Source organism: Spermophilus citellus (genome assembly GCF_964194105.1).
Source record: "Spermophilus citellus genome assembly, chromosome: 10".
Taxonomy (NCBI): domain Eukaryota; kingdom Metazoa; phylum Chordata; class Mammalia; order Rodentia; family Sciuridae; genus Spermophilus; species Spermophilus citellus.
In genome coordinates, this window is record NC_138197.1 from 129,760,350 (window position 1) to 129,780,190 (window position 19,841).

General features: G+C 40.7%; 1 protein-coding gene and 1 pseudogene across 2 annotated transcripts in view; both read right to left on the reverse strand.

The window, feature by feature from the left end:
• Positions 1–797: 797 nt before the first annotated feature.
• LOC308658694 (actin, cytoplasmic 2-like) lies at positions 798–2,570 on the reverse strand (annotated as a pseudogene). The gene has a single exon. The product of its transcript is annotated as an actin, cytoplasmic 2-like (transcript).
• A 14,123-nt stretch (positions 2,571–16,693) lies between these two features.
• The window catches only part of LOC308659047 (activated RNA polymerase II transcriptional coactivator p15-like), a gene marked incomplete at its 5' end in the record, with an annotated part of 34,111 nt that continues 30,963 nt past the window's right edge, over positions 16,694–19,841 (reverse strand). Inside the window, one exon of the mRNA XM_081312039.1 lies at positions 16,694–17,601. Coding sequence (XP_081168165.1) covers positions 17,187–17,601 — 415 coding nt within the window. The 3' untranslated portion in view covers positions 16,694–17,186. The remainder of the gene's footprint in view (positions 17,602–19,841) is intronic.

Below are 19,841 nucleotides of genomic sequence, written 5' to 3' on the forward strand. Positions count from 1 at the left end.
CTGAGGATTGAACCCCGGCCACACGCATGCCAGGCGAGCATGCTACCGCTTGAGCCACATCCCCACCCCAAAGGTAATTCTTTTATTACTTTCTTATGCCATGTGAAAAAAAAAATTGCACTTGCTTTTTTTTCCCACTTGTTTCTTTTATTAATATTGAGGAGTAAATCACACTAAAAAAGTGTTTCTTGCCAGGCACAGTGGCACACACCTATAATCCCAGCAGCTTGGGAGGCTGAGACAGGAGGATCACGAGTTCAAAGCCAGCCTCAGCAAAAGCGAGACACTAAGCAACTCAGTGAGACCTGTCTCTAAATAAAATACAAAAAAAAAAAAAAATAGGCTTGAGGATGTGGCTCAGTGGTTGAATGTCCCTGAGTTCAATCCCTAATACCCCTCCCCCCAAAAAGTGTATCTTGATTTATGTTTTTTTCCTTTTTTTTTTTTTTGGTGCTGGGGATTGTACCCAGGTCTTACCTGTACTCCACCCCTAAACTACATCCACAATCCCAATGAAATTATTTTGCAGCAAATAGAGTAATATAATTTTTCATCCATTTTAAACCATGGGTGAAGTTTCCACTGAGTAGAAAGGAAGCACTGGTAGATAGTGGATACAGTGTGTGTATGTGTGTGTGTGTGTGTGTGTGTGTGTGTGTGTGAGAGAGAGAGATGTGTATCAGTGTCCTTCAGAGCCTTTGGTAAATTTTGCCATTGCATCACCCTACTTCGTAAGGCAAACGTTTTAATTACAATGACTGAATATTTATAAATATTTTGAGGATATGTATTCGATATTTTTTTTTAAGGTGTGCACTTTTATTGAACTGGTCTCAAGTCAGTGTACAGGTAAGCCCTGGCTGCCTCCAGTCCTTAGCCCACTCCCAGGGAGACCAAAAGCCTTCATACATCTCAAGTTGGGGGACAAAAAGGGGGGCCACGATGGCTGACCATTCAAAATAAAACAAAATAAAAAAGTATTAAGGCGAAGATTAAAAAAATTTGCATTACATAATTTACACAAAAGCAATGCTGTCACCTCCCCTGTATGGACTCCGGTGAGGACTGGGCCATCCTCCAGGAGGAGTGGGGCGGCTTTTGGGAGGGGGAGGGACTTCCTGTAACAAGGCATCTCACTATATTTGGAATGACTATTAAAAAAAAGAACAATGTACAATCAAAGTCCTCCGCCATATTGTAGAACTTTGGGGATGCTCGCTCCAACCGACTGCTGTCACCTTCACCGTTCCAGTTTTTAAATCCTGAGTCAAAAGCGCCAAAACAAAAAACAAAAACAAAAAGGAAAAAAAAAAAAAAAACAAATAAAGCCATGCCAATCTCATCTCGTTTTCTGCGCAAAGTTAGGTTTTGTCAAGAAAGGGTGTAACCTAGCTAAGTAACAGTCCGCCTAGAAGCATTTATGGTGGACAATGGAGGGGCCAGATTCGTCGTACTCCTGCTTGCTGATCCACATCTGCTGGAAGGTGGACAGAGGCCAGGATGGAGCCGCCAATCCACACAGAGTACTTGCGCTCAGGGGGAGCGATGATCTTGATCTTCATGGTGCTGGGTGCCAGGGCTGTGATCTCCTTCTGCATCCTGTCAGCAATGCCTGGGTACATGGTGGTGCCACCAGACAGCACTGTGTTGGCATAGAGGTCCTTGCGAATGTCAACGTCACACTTCAAGATGGAATTGAAAGTAGTTTCATGGATGCCACAGGATTCCATGCCCAGGAAAGAAGGCTGGAAGAGTGCCTCAGGGCCGCAGAATCGCTCATTGCCAATGGTGATCACCTGACCATCAGGCAGCTCGTAGCTCTTCTCCAGGGAGGAGCTAGAGGCTGCAGTGGCCATCTCCTGCTCGAAGTCCAGGGCAACGTAGCACAGCTTCTCCTTGATGTCACGCACGATCTCCGGCTCGGCTGTGGTGGTGAAGCTGTAGCCACGCTCAGTCAGGATCTTCATGAGGTAGTCTGTCAGGTCCCGGCCAGCCAGGTCCAGATGCAGGATGGCGTGGGGAAGGGCATACCCCTCGTAGATGGGCACTGTGTGGGTGACCCCATCACCGGAGTCCATCACCATGCCAGTGGTGCGCCCAGAGGCCTACAGGGACAGCACAGCCTGGATGGCCACATACCTGGCCGGGGTGTTGAAGGTCTCAAACATGATCTGGGTCATCTTCTCACGGTTGGCCTTGGGGTTCAGGGGAGCCTCGGTCAGCAGCACAGGGTGCTCCTCAGGAGCCACACGCAGCTCGTTGTAGAAGGTGTGGTGCCAAATCTTCTCCATGGCGTCCCAGTTGGTGACGATGCCATGCTCAATGGGGTACTTCAGGGTCAGGATGCCTCTCTTGCTCTGGGCCTCGTCACCCACATAGGAATCCTTCTGACCCATGCCCACCATCACACCCTGGTGCCGCGGGCGCCCCACGATGGAGGGGAAGCCGGCCTTGCACCCGCCGGAGCCGTGGTCAACGACGAGCGCAGCGATATCGTCATCCCTGGCGAGCTGGGTGGCGGGTGTGGACTGGCGGCGGTGGAGCGGCAAGGAGACGGTACTCGCAGGATGGACGTGGTCTCGGCAGTCTGTATTCGATATTTTTGAGACGCAGTTTATGATGTCAATGTAAGAGTTTGACTTTTAAAGTCAATTTGAAGGGTTTACTAATCTGAAATTATAAGGCAACAGAAGCAACTGAAAGCTAACAATTAGAGAACAGCTAATTACGTGATACCATATACACTATCAATAGAATGCTAAGCAGCCATTGTGAGTGAGAATCATAAAAATAATGTCACAACACAAAATGCCACTCGGAACTTCATGTGCTCTGTGATTATTTATTTCATTCAGTGCCTAGCATCCGGAAATACTCAATAAAGGGTATGTGCTATTTTTAATACCAAATTATATTTTTTAAATATTAAAAATTTGATAATGTAAAACTAACAACAATACAAAAATGGAATTGGAAAATGGACAAAGGGTGTGAATGGATAGCTCTCCTGAGTGGAACTGCACGTCAGATGGAAAAATGTTCAGTTTCCCTCATCATAAGAGAAAGGTGAATTATGATCCCTCTGAGGTATCATTTTAAATCAGATTGGCAAAGTCTGAAGAGTCTGACAGCAGTTGCTAGTGTGTAGATAAACAGGGGCTTTCTTACCATGCTTATGAGACTGTAAAGTGTGGCCAGCAGTTTGGCAATATTATCGAAATTTGAAATAGACATGCTGGGTGGGTGCAACTCAGTGGTAGAGTGCTTACCCAGTATGCACAGGGCCCTGGGTTCAAACCCCAGCACTGAAAAAAGACGGATTAGATGTGCCTAAACTAGACAAGGTGGCACAAGCCTGGGAGTTCCTGGGGAAACACGGGAACCCAAGAGTTGGAGGCCAACCTGGGCAACCTAGTGAGACCCTGTCTCAAAACAACAAAACCAAGAAACAAACTATTTGTCTTCGACTCACTAATTCTGATTCTAGGAATTTATCCTATGATTTACTTAAAACATATACAAAATAACACAAAGAAGCCTATATATTGTAGATTATTGTAATGTTGAATGATTGAAAATGACATAAATATCCACTAATAGGGGTGTGTTTCAATAGTCTATATGAAGGAGTATTCTGTAGCTTTTTTTTTTTAATATTTATTTTTTAGTTATTGGCGGACACAACATCTTTGTTGGTATGTGGTGCTGAGGATTGAACCTGGGCCGCACACATGCCAGGCGAGTGCGCTACCGCTTGAGCCACATCCTCAGCCCCTTCTGTAGCTTTTAAAAGGGTGGAATTCCCAGCTACTCCAGAGGCTGAGACAGGAGAATTGCAAATTCCGGGCTAGCCTGGGCAACTCAGTGAGACCCTGTCTTGAAATAAAGATTTAAGCCGGGCATGGTGGTGCATGCCTGTAATCTCAGTGACTCAGGAGGCTGAAGCAGGAGGATTACATGTTTGAGGTTAGCCTCAGTAATTTAGTGAGACCCAAGAGCTGGGGATGTGGCTGAATGGTTAAGTACCTCTGGGTTCAATCCTCAATACCGAAAAAAAAAAATGAGGTAGATGGGTGTGGGAGTGTGGGTAAACACAAAAATGAAGACTTCAGTGTGTGCTATTAAGTGATAAAAGCAATGCGCAGCACAGTCTATACGGTGTGTTCCCCTTTGTGTGACTAAGGAAGGTACACACTATCACACACACACACTATCTCTAGAAGCATGAAGGCAAGTCCCTACAGTGGCACCAGGTTGAGACAGAGTTTGTCAGGAGTAATTGGAAAGGTGCTTCCTTGTATAGTTTCTTCATACCTTTTGAATTTTGTAGCTTTTGCACGTTACCAAGTTTAAAAAAATGGGTAAAGTAACATCTGTTTAATTTTAAAAGTTGGCAAAATGTAACCACTGTTCTTTTAAAAATTAATAAAAATCAGCTGGGCGTGGTGGTGCACACACCTGTAATCCCACCTAGTTAGGAGGCTAAGGCAGGAGGATCGAAAGTTTGAGGCCAGCCAGGGCAATTTAGACACTGCCTCAAAAGAAAAAATACAAAGAGCTGGGGATGTAGCTCAGTGGTAGAGCACCCCTGGGGTTCATTTCCAGTACTGAAAGGAAAGAAGAAGAAGAAAATAATCACAAAAATTTGAGGAGATAAATATGTTTAACCTGAGTTAAACATTACACCATGAACAAGGCCCCTGGGTCTCATCCCCAGCACTGCCAAAAAGAGAAAAAAGAAAAAAAAAACCCACCAAAAAACATGATGCGGAGGGGGGAAGGGGGGGGTGCTGGGGTTGTGGCTCAGTGGTAGAGCACTTGCCTTGTACACTTGAGACACTGGGTTCAATCCTCAGCTCCACATTAAAAAAAAAGTAAATAAATAATTAAAACCAAGGTATTTTGTCCATGTTCAACTAAAAAATTAAAAAGAAAAAAAATGTTGCTATGTGTATGTGTATCACAACATCTCATGGTGCCCTATTAATACATACAGTTTTTGTGTGCCAGTTAAAAAAAAATAAAATTTAAATTTAAAGAAAATTTTAAGCAAAAGTAGAGCCTATGGTCCTTGGGAAGCTAAGGCAGGAGGATCAATGGAGGAGCCTGGGCAACATAGTGAGACCCCCACCCCATTTAAAAAGCAACTGTGATCCTAAAACAACAGTGATCATCTTTGCACCTTTCCTCCAGTCTTTGCAAGACACATGCACATGTTGACAGTCAGGAGCTGCAGACAATCACATTGTTTGCACGCCCTGCCGATTATTTTGCCCTTATGAATCAAGTGCAAAACAATCATTAATGCTGTTCTCCTTTCCATCAGCCGTTACAATAGTAAAGGGAAAATGCCATTGCAGGCATTTCTAGGCAAAATCTCACAGGAGCAAAGTAAGCACATGGATGAACTGCCTGGAATTCACTCTCATCAGATAAGAGGATACCAGCCTTCTGGTATCCTGCAGTGAACATACCCTTGGGGTGCGTTTCCTATTCTTCTGGCTTCAGTTTCTCTGGTCTCTCTGTCAGTGGCTGGATGTGTCTGGTCAGTGGGCTCCCAGCGTGTGTTTTGAGCATTAGTGGAGATCAGTTGCTTCCTGTTCATGCTGGTTTTTGCGGCAAGGGCACAGTCAGGATAGCTGCAGGGAAACCCTGAACAGTGGGCTGGCTGGTCCCTGGGACCCCAGAGAGTGTGAAGGCTTTATTTCAGACTTTACAAGCCAGTTTCCAGCATTGCTTTTGCAAGAGCCTCTCTGTAGATCCACCCTGTTTCTGATGTGTAGTACAGACCTAAGGTTATTTAAGGAAGCATTTGCCCAGCAAGGATTCAAAGTCAAACACCAAACCACCCCTGGTTTGAATGCAACTGCCGGGCTTATGGGGGTGGGATTCTAAGCCCCTGCCTGATCCTCCACCCCACCCCCACCACAAGAGGCAGCGCTGGCTACCGTCTACCCATCGAGTGTCATCAGTGATTTATGGCCCTGCAGGGCCCAGCTGTTGGCTGTGGACAAGGCAGCTGCTCAAGGTTAAGCAGGCCCAATGTAAGGGACTTGTCGGGGGATGGCCCCAGGGCAGTTGTCCCCTCTTAGTGTCAAGGCAATGATCATGTGGCCAGTCTAGAAGCCAATGAAAGCTAAGGAGGAATTGTAGGGTACCCCTGCCCCCAATACCCACACTCACCCCCATCCAGTAAGGCCCAAAGCTCTCCTCACAGCCAAATACCCGGGATAACTGGACTGACGGGTTATCTAGGAGTCCTGGCCCAGCCTGCAGGATCAGTAGGTTGTCAAAGCTGCTCCCCCCATGTCCTGTGGTGTCACCTGATTGTCACTCAACAAAGGACATGCAGGGGAGCAAGAGCTGAGAAAGTAAGGGAATATCCAGCTTTTTAACTGGCCCTTACTGAGCCCCAGGCTCTGTCCAAATGTTTCACTTGCATTTTCTCATCTATCCTTGCAACAAGCTAGTGAGGTAGATTTTACTAATATTCTCTTAAACCTTTTGAAAATGAAGATTCATAGAGGTTAAGAAACTAATCAAGATCCCTGCCTCTGGAGTCAGAGCTTTTAACAAAGTGCCTGCTCTTGGCCAGGCAGTTGGCATGGCCCAGTATTCCCTCTCCCCATCCATGCTCAGAGGCCAGCAGGACAATCCTGGTTTGGAATTGAGGATGCAGGTGTGGGGCCTTTCATCAGGTTGCTCAGGCAATGAGTGTGGGAGCTGGGAGCATCTCTGGTATACCTGACACCATGCTGTGCTCCTTTCCTACTCCTTCAGCTTTGCTGCACTCCCCAATGCTGGGGAAAACTTCAGGGGGACCCACTGTGCACTTTGTGCACTTGTTGCCAACAGGGGAGGAAAGCCTGGGGTAGACTCTGTGTCCTGCCTGCGCCCCCTGCTCACTCAACTGCACTTGGTCCTTTCCCCTTCCCCAAACATCCTTCTCTCTTGACCTCAGTTAGTCCATATTTTCCTGGGTTTCTCTTATGCTGCTGGCTGCCCCTGTTGGGGCTCCTTGTCTGACTCTCCCTTCTCTCCCTCCACTGTGGAAGGGCCCCAGAACTTGACCCTGAACTTGTGTACCTGTTAGTGTCTTTGTACTGAGCCTTACTCATTCCCACCTGTGACCTGATAACTTCCAATTCATTCCTCCTGCTCCAGACGCTCCTCTAAGAGACACACTTAACTGCTCCCTTGACATTTTTTAACACCTTTATGGAGATTTAATTCATATATCATACAATTCATCCACTTAGAGCCTATAGTTCAATGGGACTACATCTCCAGTTGTTTTAAAAAGACTACATCTAAGGGCCAGGATTGTGGCTCAGTGGTACGGCGCTTGCCTAGCACATGTAAGGCACTAGGTTCAATACTCAGCACCACATAAAAATAAATAAAATAAAGGTATTGTGTCTATATATAATTAAATATATGAAAAAAAAGAGACTGTATCCCTGCTCTTTTATTTATTTATTTATTTTTAATTTTGAGCCTGTAGTAGTGGCACACACACCTGTAATGAGACCAGCACAGTAACTTAGGACATAAGGACTCAGTGATATCCTATCTCAATAAAACATTTTTTAAAAGGGACCTGGGGATGTGGCTCTGTGGTTAAGCAACCCTGGGTTTAATGTTTAATCCCCAGTATGAGATATATATAAATGATTTTTTGTTTTTGTTTTGAGACAGGGTTTCTCTAATTGCTGAGGCTGTCCTGGAACTTGTGCTCCTCCTGCCTCAGCCTCCCAGGTAGCTGGGACTACAGGTTTCAGCCTAACGTTTTTAAGGTCTATCCATGTTGTAACATGTGTCAGTTCTTCATTTCTTTTATACTCAAGTAAAATTCCACTGTATGGGTGGAATTTATGAATGGATAATTTCATTTCTTCATTTATCCATGGGTAGACATTCATGTTTCTATTTTTTAGCTATTATGAACAATGATGTTAAGAAAATTGATGTAAACATTTTTGTGTGAATGTGTACTTTCATTTCTCTGGTATATATACCTAAGAGTGTGTTTTAGTCAGCTTTTTTGCCACTATGGCTAAAAGACCAGAACAAATGTAGACGAGGAAAAGTTTATTTGGGGGCTCACTATTTCAGAGGTCTCAGTCCATAAACAGCTGGCTCCATTCTGCGGGGCTAGAGGTGAGGCTGAACATCATGGTGGAAGAGTGTGGCAGAGGGCAGCAGAGAGAGACTTCACTGCCGAAGACAAAATACATACTCCAAAGCTAGGGCCACCTCCTCCAGCCTCACCCTACCAGGCTTCAGTCACCATGTAGTTAATCCCATCAGGAGATGAATTCACTGATTGGGTTAAGCCTCTCATAACTTAATCATTTCTCCTCTAAACCCAATCATTATCTCACACTTGAGCTTTGGGGGGACACCTCACATCCAAACCATAACAGAGTGGAGTTATTGTAGCACAGAGTAACTCTACATTTAACTTTTTTTTTTGGTACCAGGGACTGAACTCAGGGGCATTCAACCACTGAGCCACATCCCCAGCCCTATTTTTATTTTATTTAGAGACTGAGTTGCTTAGCGCCTCACTTTTGCTGAGGCTGGCTTTGAACTCTCGATCCTCCTGTCTAAACCTCCTAAACTGCTGGGATTACAGCTTGTACCACTGCACCTGGCTTCTACGTTTAACTTTTTGAGGAACTGCCAAACTGTTTTCCCTGGTGATGTGCCATTGTGCATCCCTACCATTAATGTATGAGGGCTCCCCATTCCCGCATCTTCTCCAACACTTACTGCCTGTCTTTGTGTGTTTTTTTTTTTTTTGTGGTCCTCACAGAGTTACAGATTTTATTTTATTTATTTATATTTTTATTGGTTGTTCACAACATTACAAAGCTCTTGACATATCATATTTCATACATTAGATTGAAGTGGGTTATGAACTCCCAATTTTACCCCAAATGCAGATTGCAGAATCACGTCGGTTACACATCCACAATTTTACATAATGCCCTATTATAATTGTTGTATTCTGCTACCTTTCCTATCCCCTACTATCTCCCCTCCTCTTCCCTCACATCTTCTCTCTCTACCCCATTTACTGTAATTCATTTCTCTCCTTGTTTATTTTCCCATTCCCCTCACAACCTCTTATATGTAATTTTGTATAGCAATGAGGGTCTCCCTTCATTTCCATGCAATTTCCCTTTTCTCTCCCTTTCCCTCCCATCTCATGTCTCTGTTTAAAGTTAATCTTTTCTTCCTGCTCTTCCTCCCTATTCTGTTCATAGTTGCTCTCATTATATCAAAGAAGACATTTGGTATTTGTTTTTTAGGGATTGGCTAGCTTCACTAAGCATAATCTGCTCTAGTGCCATCCATTTCCCTGCAAATTCCTTGATTTTGTCATTTTTTAGTGCTGCGTAATATTCCATGGTGTATAAATGCCACATTTTTTTTATCCATTCATCTATTGAAGGGCATCTGGGTTGGTTCCACAGTCTAGCTATTGTGAATTGTGCTGCTATGAACAACGATGTGGCAGTATCCCTATAGCATGCTCTTTTAAGGTCTTCAGGGAATAGTCCGAGAAGGGCAATAGCAGGGTCAAATGGTGGTTCCATTCCCAGCTTTCCCAGGAATCTCCATACTGCTTTCCAAATTGGCCGCACCAATTTGCAGTCCCACCATCAATGTACAAGTGTACCCTTTTCTCCACATCCTTGCCAGCACTTGTTGTTGTTTGACTTCCTAGTGGCTGCCAATCTTACTGGAGTGAGATGGTATCTTAGGGTGGTTTTGATTTGCATTTCTCTGACTGCTAGAGATGGTGAGCATTTTTTCATGTACTTGTTGATTGATTGTATATCCTCCTCTGAGAAGTGTCTCTTCAGGTCCTTGGCCCATTTGTTGATTGGGTTATTTGTTATCTTATTGTCTAATTTTTTGAGTTCTTTGTATACTCTGGATATTAGGGCTCTATCTGAAGTGTGAGGAGTAAAAATTTGTTCCCAGGATGTAGGCTCCCTATTTACCTCTCTTATTGTTTCTCTTGCTGAGAAAAAACTTTTTAGTTTAAGTAAGTCCCATTTGTTGATTCTTGTTATTAACTCTTGTGCTATGGGTGTCCTATTAAGGAATTTGGAGCCCGACCCCACAATATGTAGATCGGAGCCAACTTTTTCTTCTATCAGACGCAGAGTCTCTGATTTGATATCAAGCTCCTTGATCCATTTTGAGTTAACTTTTGTGCATGGCGAGAGAAAGGGATTCAGTTTCATTTTGTTGCATATGGATTTCCAGTTTTCCCAACACCATTTGTTGAAGATGCTATCCTTCCTCCATTGCATGCTTTTAGCCCCTTTATCAAATATAAGATAGTTGTAACTTTGTGGATTAGTCTCTGTGTCCTCTATTCTATACCATTGGTCCACCCGCCTGTTTTGGTACCAGTACCATGCTGTTTTTGTCACTATTGCTCTGTAATATGGTTTGAAATCTGGTATCGCTATACCGCCTGATTCACACTTCCTGCTTAGAATTGCTTTTGCTATTCTGGGTCTTTTATTTTTCCATATGAATTTCATGATTGCTTTATCTATTTCTACAAGAAATGCCGTTGTGATTTTGATTGGCATTGCATTGAACCTATAGAGAACTTTTGGTAATATCGCCATTTTGATGATGTTAGTTCTGCCTATCCATGAACAGGGTATATTTTTCCATCTTCTAAGACCTTCTTCTACTTCTCTCTTTAGGGTTCTGTAGTTTTCATTGTATAAATCTTTCACCTCTTTTGTTAGGTTGATTCCCAAGTATTTTATTTTTTTTTGAGGATATTGTGAATGGAGTGTTTTTCCTCATTTCCGTTTCAGAAGTTTTGTCGCTGATATACAGAAATGCCTTTGATTTATGCGTGTTGATTTTATATCCTGCCACTTTGCTGAATTCATTTATTAGTTCTAGTAGTTTCTTTGTAGACCCTTTTGGGTCTTCTAGGTATAGAATCATGTCGTCTGCAAATAGTGATAATTTAAGTTCTTCTTTTCCTATTTTTATGCCTTTAATTTCTTTTGTCTGTCTAATTGCTCTGGCTAGTATTTCAAGGACTAAATTAAATAGAAGTGGTGAGAGAGGGCATCCCTGTCTTGTTCCAGATTTTAGAGGGAATGCCTTCAACTTTTCTCCATTCAGAATGATGCTAGCCTGAGGCTTAGCATAGATAGAAAAACTAGGGATAACAGGAACTTACTGCCTTTCTTTGAATCCATTCATTCTAGTGGATTCCAGTAGTTTCTCACCGTGGTTTTGATCTATAATTTCTTAATGGCTAATGATGCTGAGTATGTTTTCATGTGCTTCTTGTCCAAGCATTCATTTCATCTGTCTATCCCTCCTTCCTTTCTTCCTTTTCTTTCTTTTTTCAAGAGGTTTGAGTTTTTCATTTTTTTTTTAAATTTCAAGGTTATTTGGCAGTTCTGGGTCCCTTGTATTTTCATTTAAATATTAAGATCAGCTTGTTAATTTTATTCTAAAAGTCAACTAGCATTTTGATAGAGATCACATTGCATCTATAAATCAATTGGATAGATTGTATTCTTAAAATATAAAGATTTCTGTGAACATAAAATTGTCTTTTCATTTATTTATATTTTCTTTGGTTTCTTTCAGCAGTGCTTTATAGTTTGCAGGTAAGTCTTATATATCTTTAGTTCAATTTATAGCTAAGTAATTTATTCTTTTATTTTTCCTGTACCTGGAATTAGTTTCCTAATTACATTTTTGGAATGTTCATTGCTAGCATGTAGAAATGCAATTGATCGTCATGTCCTGAGCTGCCTTCCCGTCACCCTTCCATCCTACAACATGCTGTGAGTAGAGAAGTTTTCTTTCTTTTCTCCTTTTTTTTTTCTTTTCTTTTCTGAGACAGAGTCTAAGTTGCTTAGGCTCTTGCTAAGTTGCCCAGGCTGGCCTTGAACCTGTGATCCTTCTGCCTCAGCCTCCCCAATGGCTGGGATTAGAGGTGTGCACCCCTGGACCTGGCGAAATAGTTTTATTTTTCCCTTCTAATATGAATACTTTTCATTTCTTTTTCTTACCTGATTGCCCTAACTAGAATAATGTTAGGTAGCAGTGATGACAGACAACATCCTTATCTTATTTGTGATCTTAGGAGGACATCATTCAGCTTTCACCATTAAGAATGATATTAATTAGGGCTGGGGATGTGGCTCAAGCGGTAGCACGCTCGCCTGGCATGCGTGCGGCCCGGGTTCGATCCTCAGCACCACATACCAACAAAGATGTTGTGTCCGCCGAGAACTAAAAAATAAATATTAAAAATTCTCCCTCTCTCTCTCTCTCCTCTCTCACTCTCTCTTTAAAAAAAAAAAAAAAAGAATGATATTAATTATAGCCAGGTATGGTGGCCCATGCCTGTAATTCTAGTCCTTCAGGAGGCTGAGGTAGGAGGATCATGAGTTCAAAGCCAGCCTCAGCAATTTAGCAGTCCCTAAGGGTCTCTAAATAAAGTATAAAAAAGGGCTGGGGGTGTGACTCAGTGTTTGAGTGCCCCTGAATTCAATCCCCAGTACCAAAATAAAAGAAAAAGGAATGATGTTAATTGTGGATTTTTCACAGATTCCTGTTATCAGGTTATGGAGCTTCTCTCCTATTCATTCTTTTTTGAGTGTTTTATCATGAGAGTGTGCTGGGCACATACCCTTTTCTGTATCTATTGAGATGATCCTATGGCCTTTTTTTAAAAACATTTTTTAGTTGTCATTGGATCTTTTATTTTATTCATTTATTTATTTGCAGTACTGGGGATCGAACCCAGGGCCTCATGCATGCCAGGCAAGCACTCTACCACTGAGCCACAACTTCAGCCTGGTCCTAGGGCTTTTATCTTTTATTCTATCAATGTGATATATTACATTAATTGATTTTCAAACATGAGGCAACCCTCAGGATTGATGATTCACAAGGACTCTGAGGACTCTGCATATGTCCTATTCCCAGCTGAGATTTATCATAGTGAAAGGACACAAAGAAAGATCAGCCTGGGGAAACAGCACATGGGGCAAAGTCCAAAGCAAAGCAGGCACAAGGTTCCAAAGTGCTCGTCCAGTGGAGTCAATAGATGACAAGCCTGATTCCTCCAGCAGCAAGCTGTGACAACGTGTCTGAAATGTCTGCCAGAGAAGCTCACGTGAGACTCCGTGCTCAAGGTTTATTACTGGAGCTGGTCATGGAGTCAGCTTCTGCCTAGCACATACCCAGATCACAGAGTCCCAGAAGGAAAGCAGGTATTTAGCCTGAACCACATTCTTTGTGCAGTGGAGGTACAGCAAGCCACTCTTACCAGTCCTTAAATCCCTGTTCCCAGATGCCAGCCAAGGATAGAGTTCAAAAGCAGGCATTTCAAAGGATAGCCGTCTCAACTCTACCATATTAACTTTCTTCTGCAGAAGATGTTAAACCAATTTAGCATTCCCAAGATAAATCCCATTTATCATGGTGCATAATCCTCCTGCTTCTGTTTCCCTAGTAGCCAGAATACAGCCATGTGCCACCATGCTGGACACATAATTTTTATATATTGTTGGATTCAATTTCCTAGTATTTTGTTCAGGATTTTTATATCTAAGTTAATAAGGTATATTGATCTGCAATTTTCTTTTCTCATGACGTCTTTATCCAGCTTTGCTCTCAGGTTGTATTGGCTTCTTCTAATGTTTGGAAAGTGTATCCTCCTATTTGTTAGAGTGGATAAAAGATTAGTACATTAGTTTCCTATTGCTGCTGTAAATAAGTTACCACAACCTTAGTGGCTTAAAATAGCATAAATTAATTTTTTTATAACTCTGGAGATTGAAAGTCCAAAATGAGTCTCTCAGGGATAAAACAAGGTGTCAGCAGGCCAGGAAACATCCATTTCAGGTCCCTTCCAGTTTCTAGAGGTTGCTCATGGCTTCTTCCTCTATCCCGAAAACCATCTGAGTAGAGGGTTTTTTTTTTTTTTTTTTGAACTAGGGATTGAACCCCAGAGGTGCTTAATCATTGAGCCACATCCCTATCCCTTTCTATCTTTTATTTTGAAACAGGCTTTCACTAAGTTGCTGAGGGTTTTACTGAGTCACTGGCCTCCAACTTGCAATCCTCCTGCCTCAGCCTCCTGAGTTCCTGGGATTACCGTCGTGCACCAAGCATGCCCAACTGAGTAGTGGCTTTTCTTAGACTGTGTTCCCTCTGCTCCCTCTGCTTCCTCCTTCTTACAGCCTAGATCCAAGTCTTCTGCATCCCTGTTATAAGGACCCTTGTAATTACATCAGGCCCAGAATAATCTTTGCATTTTGACATTCTGAATTTAACCCCATTTGTAAAATGCCTTTTGCCAGATAAGTGAGCATTCATAGGTTCTGTGGATCAGGACATGGGTATCTTTAGAGTTGGTATCCAAATACAAAAAAATAAAAAAGAAAGAAAGAATGAAAGAAAGAAAGAAAGAAAGAAAGAAAGAAAGAAAGAAAGAAAGAAAGAAAGGAAGGAAGGAAGGAAGGAAGAAAGAAAAAAGAAAAAGGGGGCTGGGGATGTGGCTCAAGCGGTAGCGCGCTGGCCTGGCGTGCGTGCGGCCCGGGTTCGATCCTCAGCACCACATACAAAACAAAGATGTTGTGTCCGCTGAGAACTAAAAAATAAATATTAAAAATTTTCTGTCTCTCCCTTCCCTCTCTCACTCTCTCTTAAAAAAAAAATAGTGTGTTTAAAAAAAGAAAAAAGAAAAAGGAAAAAAGTGGTCATTTTTCAGTAGACCACAGTTGGTGTTAATTCTTTAAATATTTGGTAGAATTCTCAAGTGAAGCTCTCTGGCCTGTGGGAAGTTTTTAATGACTAATTGGATATCTTTACTTGTTATAGGCCTACTCAGATTTTTCAATTTTTTTTTTATTCTTTATTTTATTTATTTGTTTTTATGTGGTGCTGAGAATCAAACCCAGTGCCTCACACATGCTAGGCAAGTGCTCTACCACTGAGCTACAACCCCAGTCCTCAAGATATTTTTGAGTTAGTTTTGGCAATTTGTGCTTTTCTAGAATTTGTCCATTTCATCTAAATTATCTAATTTATAGTACAGTTACGGTATTCTCTTGCAATTTTTTATATTTCTATAAGTTTATGTCAGTGTATTTTTATTTTTTAAATTTTGATCAGAATCTTGCTAACTTGCCCAGGTTGGCCTTGAACTTGTGATCCTCCTTCCTCTGCCCTTTGAGTACCTGGGGTTAAAGGCATACACTACTGTATCAGGCTAATTTATTTTTTTAATTAAAATTATTTTTAACTGATACATAAAATGCATATTAATGGAGGGCCATGTGATGTTTCAATACATGTTTTCATTGTGTAATGTTTAAATCAGGTTAGACATAGCTATCTCCTCAAACACTTATTGCCGCAGTCTTGGCTGGGCACAGAATCACGAGCCACCACACACCTTGTAGATTCAAACAGCAATTCTTTATTCCCGAAGTCACACTGGCCTCTACACACGTTCTGGGGAAATCCAAGTTCTGCCACACAATTCACGTCCCAAAATACTTTCTCAATTCTACGGGAACTCAGGCAGCAGGATACACCCTATTCCCAGCAGCAATAACCTTAAACCTGGAACTTCCCTAAACCCAGATTGTCTTAAACCAGGAACGCCTTAAACCCAAATTATCCTAAACCGGGATACTTCCTAAAACCTGCAGGATACACCCTAAACCTGGATCCACCCTCATCCTTGAGCAGGGTCACCTTTCTCAAACACACATGCAATGTCACAGCGAATTTCCAAGGCAAGTCCATTTAACATGGGGTACGTTGGCAAGGAAATTTTGATGCGTCATTCCTACTTGGCAATGGCCCTCAGCATCTCCCCCCTTCTGATTAATTAAACAACAAGCAATGTGGCTTAAGGACTGTGCCTGGTAGGTTGTCCAATTCAACATATGGTTCTTTTTTTTTTTTTAAAGAGAGAGAGAGAGAGAGAATTTTTAATATTTATTTTTTAGTTCTCGGCGGACACAACATCTTTGTTGGTATGTGGTGCTGAGGATCGAACCCGGGCCGCATGCATGCCAGGCGAGCGCGCTACCGCTTGAGCCACATCCCCAGCCCTCAACATATGGTTCTTACCCATCATGGGAAAACTGACCTCTAGGCGTCAGCCTCCTGTCTTAGGTTGATACCACTGCAATCGGATCAACCCGTCACTGACTACCGGTCCAGCATTCAGCCATACTTGTGGATAGGCCTATGCACCAGTGGGGGGGTGAGGTTCTTTGCCTCACCTCTGTTGGCCCCCAAATTTTATTTTATTTTATTTTATTTTTTAAGCTTTCACAGTTTTTATTAAATCCTAGTCTAGTTTAACAATATCTGATTTTACAGACATCATCCCATGGTGAACATGTTTACTAAGTGAAAGCTAATCAGACATCTAATTTTTTGTACACTAAGCAGTAAGATAACTACACAGAGCACTATGAGGTAATGACATACACCTGCTTGAAGTTTTCATACAAGCCACATTACCAAACTGTATCTGCTCTAATAATTACTACAGATTTAGTGATTGTAGTTCCCTTATTTTAAGTAACTTATTAAATCAACATTTTGACAGTTTCACTGACTTTTCAAATTAGCATAATATATTCAACGAAAAAAGAGTGAAATAAAAATGATTATTATTAAGTGAAAATGAATTTAAAAAAAAGAAAGTGACTGGGACAAATTTTAACATTTGGCTTGAAGAGATCATGGATTTCACAAATCTAACGTTAAAAAACTCAATGCAATACAAATATTTTTCATGTAAAAACTGAGTTAAAACTAATAGGTCTATAAAACTGTTAATTTTGGCCTTAAAGAATATCTAACCTTTTGATCAAAAAAGGCCACAACAGTTAAGATTGTAATTACTTGATTTTATTTTACACTAAGTGGTGGGCACAAAGCAATCCTCCTTAATAAAGTTGACAATTAGCTCACTCAGAACATTTTTAATAATGCACATTTAAAAAAAAGTATTCATCTTACAAATTGTTCTACAATCCAAATATACAATAGCTTGGAAAACAACGTTTAGAAAACAAAAGCCAATGTAAAAAGACAGATTAAAACAACCAGAACAGTACAGGATTTATATGGCTCAGATTTTACAGTTTTCTTACTACATCATCAATGTCAGAAATCTGTTCCTTCAGCTGGCTCCATTGCTCAGGATTTAAAGAAATACCTTTTCTTCCTGGTTTCATTTCACCTTCTGGATCCATCCAATATTCTCTAATATCAATTAGAACTTTCCCTTTAAAATCCCGAACACTGACGTACCTCATTTTTCCAATCTGAAACATATTATCATCTCTGCTGCTGCTGCTCTGTTTGGAAGATGACAGAGCTCTCGAAGTTTCACCAGTCTTTTGCTTCTTTACAGGTTTTTCTGGAGCAACTTGCTTTTTCCTCTTTAACTTTTTCTCAACTTCACTGTCAGAATCACTTCCTGATGAGCTTGAAGAAACAAGTTCCTGCTCCGCTTCTGCAGTCGACAGCCTTCTGCTTGCTGGCTCGTGACTGGCCCCCAAATTTTAGACCATCACTAGTAGAAGGGAGGAGGATACAGAAATGCCACGACACCAAGCCAATTGACGGCTCCTTTGGAAAAATTGCGTCACTGGTGACACCATCAGCAAAGATATGCCAGCACTACCACAATTCGCTGACGATAGTTCACAATGCATACAACTCATATATAGTCCAGGCAAGTTCTGCAAGCAGTTCAAATCGGAGGAGTCTATCAATATGTCCATTTCCTCCCAAAGTAAATCGAGTCCTTGATTGAGCATTACTTGTTGAGTTATATTCATTGATGCATCAGTTTATACAGTTTACTGTGATAGCTACCATAGAAGCTGTAGTTTGGTTTTATCTTAGTCTTCACCGGCACTGGGATGGAGATGGGAATTCTGGCAATGATGCTAAAGAGACATTATCCTGAACAGAATTATTAAATATAATGAAAAGGAAAGGTGAAAGTAAACAAACAGATCTGTTAACCTCTTTAAAAACAATCCTTAACAGCTGTTTACCTAATTTAAATTAGTAAACAAACAGATCTGTTAACCACCTTTAAAAACAATCCTTAACAGCTGTTTACCTAATTTAAATTAAACCATTTAAATCACGTGAATAAAAAAAAATTCAGATCCATTTTTTCATGAGCGCTCCTCATATATGAAATATGGACATACACACATACAGACATACAACACAAAACAGAAGTGTGCACACATAACATACAACACATAAGACAATAAAGGCCTTGTAGCTTTACCTAGGTGAAATCTCCATTGCAATGTTTAAAAACTCCACAGTCAAAAAATAAAACTGATCAGAAAAACATTAACCTAGGTTTGTATGAGCTCAAAAATAAAATAGAACTTTATGATGTGGGAAAAGGCAATAATAAAATAGATATTGAAAAAAGCATCCTGGTTAATCACTGTCGCAGATGTAAGAATAGCCAAGCTGGAGCTCTGGATATCAGCTGCTATGGATTTGAGTCAAATCATCTTCTTTTTGGTCTGTAGAAATTGCTTTAGTTAGTCTTTCTGGAATCCAAATTGGCTGTTGTTCTCCCTGTGGAAAAACACAAACAAAACCCCGACTCCAGACAATCACTGGATCAGGACCTTTCCATTGTCCTGTTAGAATATCTTTCCAAAGTACCTTAGGCTTATGTACATTTTTTGGATATATATGTCTTTCCGCAGCACTAAGTCCTGATGAATCCAAATTTAGAAAGTTTAGAGTAAAAAGGGTTATTTTAAGTTTATCTTTGGGAGATATATACCCCTTAAAGATCCTTTTAAATTTAAGTCTTTCAAAAGCATTCTGCCTTAGTTTTTTAGAATTACTTTACTCCTTTTAATTTTTTTGATGTGGTTTTAAACCAATTTCCTTCTAGTTTATAATGTTTTCTAAATTGGCTCTTGTCTATAAATTTTAACACCCTCATCTGAGACTTCTCATTTCTGCACCACCAAAAATTAAAGTTGATGGGCTTTTTGAAAAAAATTACTAATAATCTCCTTGTTCTTCTATTTTATCCAATATTTGACTTTAAAATTCTCTCTTCTACCTTTTTTTATCTTGAATGTCTGTATCTAATAGTTGTCTTAGCCTTTTGCATTTTCTATCTGAAATACCTTTATTTGACATTTTCAACCATTTTCTATCTTATTTCTATCTTTTATTTTTTTTCTAAGGTTTTTATATTTACCCTTAGTTGCTTTTTTCTCTCCTAGTTTTCTTTTGTTTCCTATTTTGTGGGTTTAAAATTCTTGTCTTTCTACATCTTTTTTATCTTCCTATCTTTTTTATCTTTCTACATCTTCTCTTTTTTTTTACCTTTCTGTACTTCTGTTTTTAAAGTTTTCCACTTCAAATTTTTAATCTTCTTTATCTAACTATCTTTTATCTTATTATCTTCCCATTTTCATGTTTTTTTTTTCTCCATCATGAAGGCATCTTAACCACCTTCAATTTAACCTTTTAAAGCCTTTTGCAACTTATTTAGACATTTTACAACTTTTTACTTTACCACACAAAGATTATCTCATCTCCCTCTTTTTGGTTTAATAAGTACATTTTAATAGTTTGATGAGTAAAGCAATCTTTTTTCCGCCATGAAGGTATCTCGACCACCTTCAATTTAACCTTTTAAAGCCTTCCAATTATCATCTATACTGTACTTTTAAATGTACTTTTTCACCACCTACAGCTTCACTCTATTAAACGAGGCTTAGATTCTG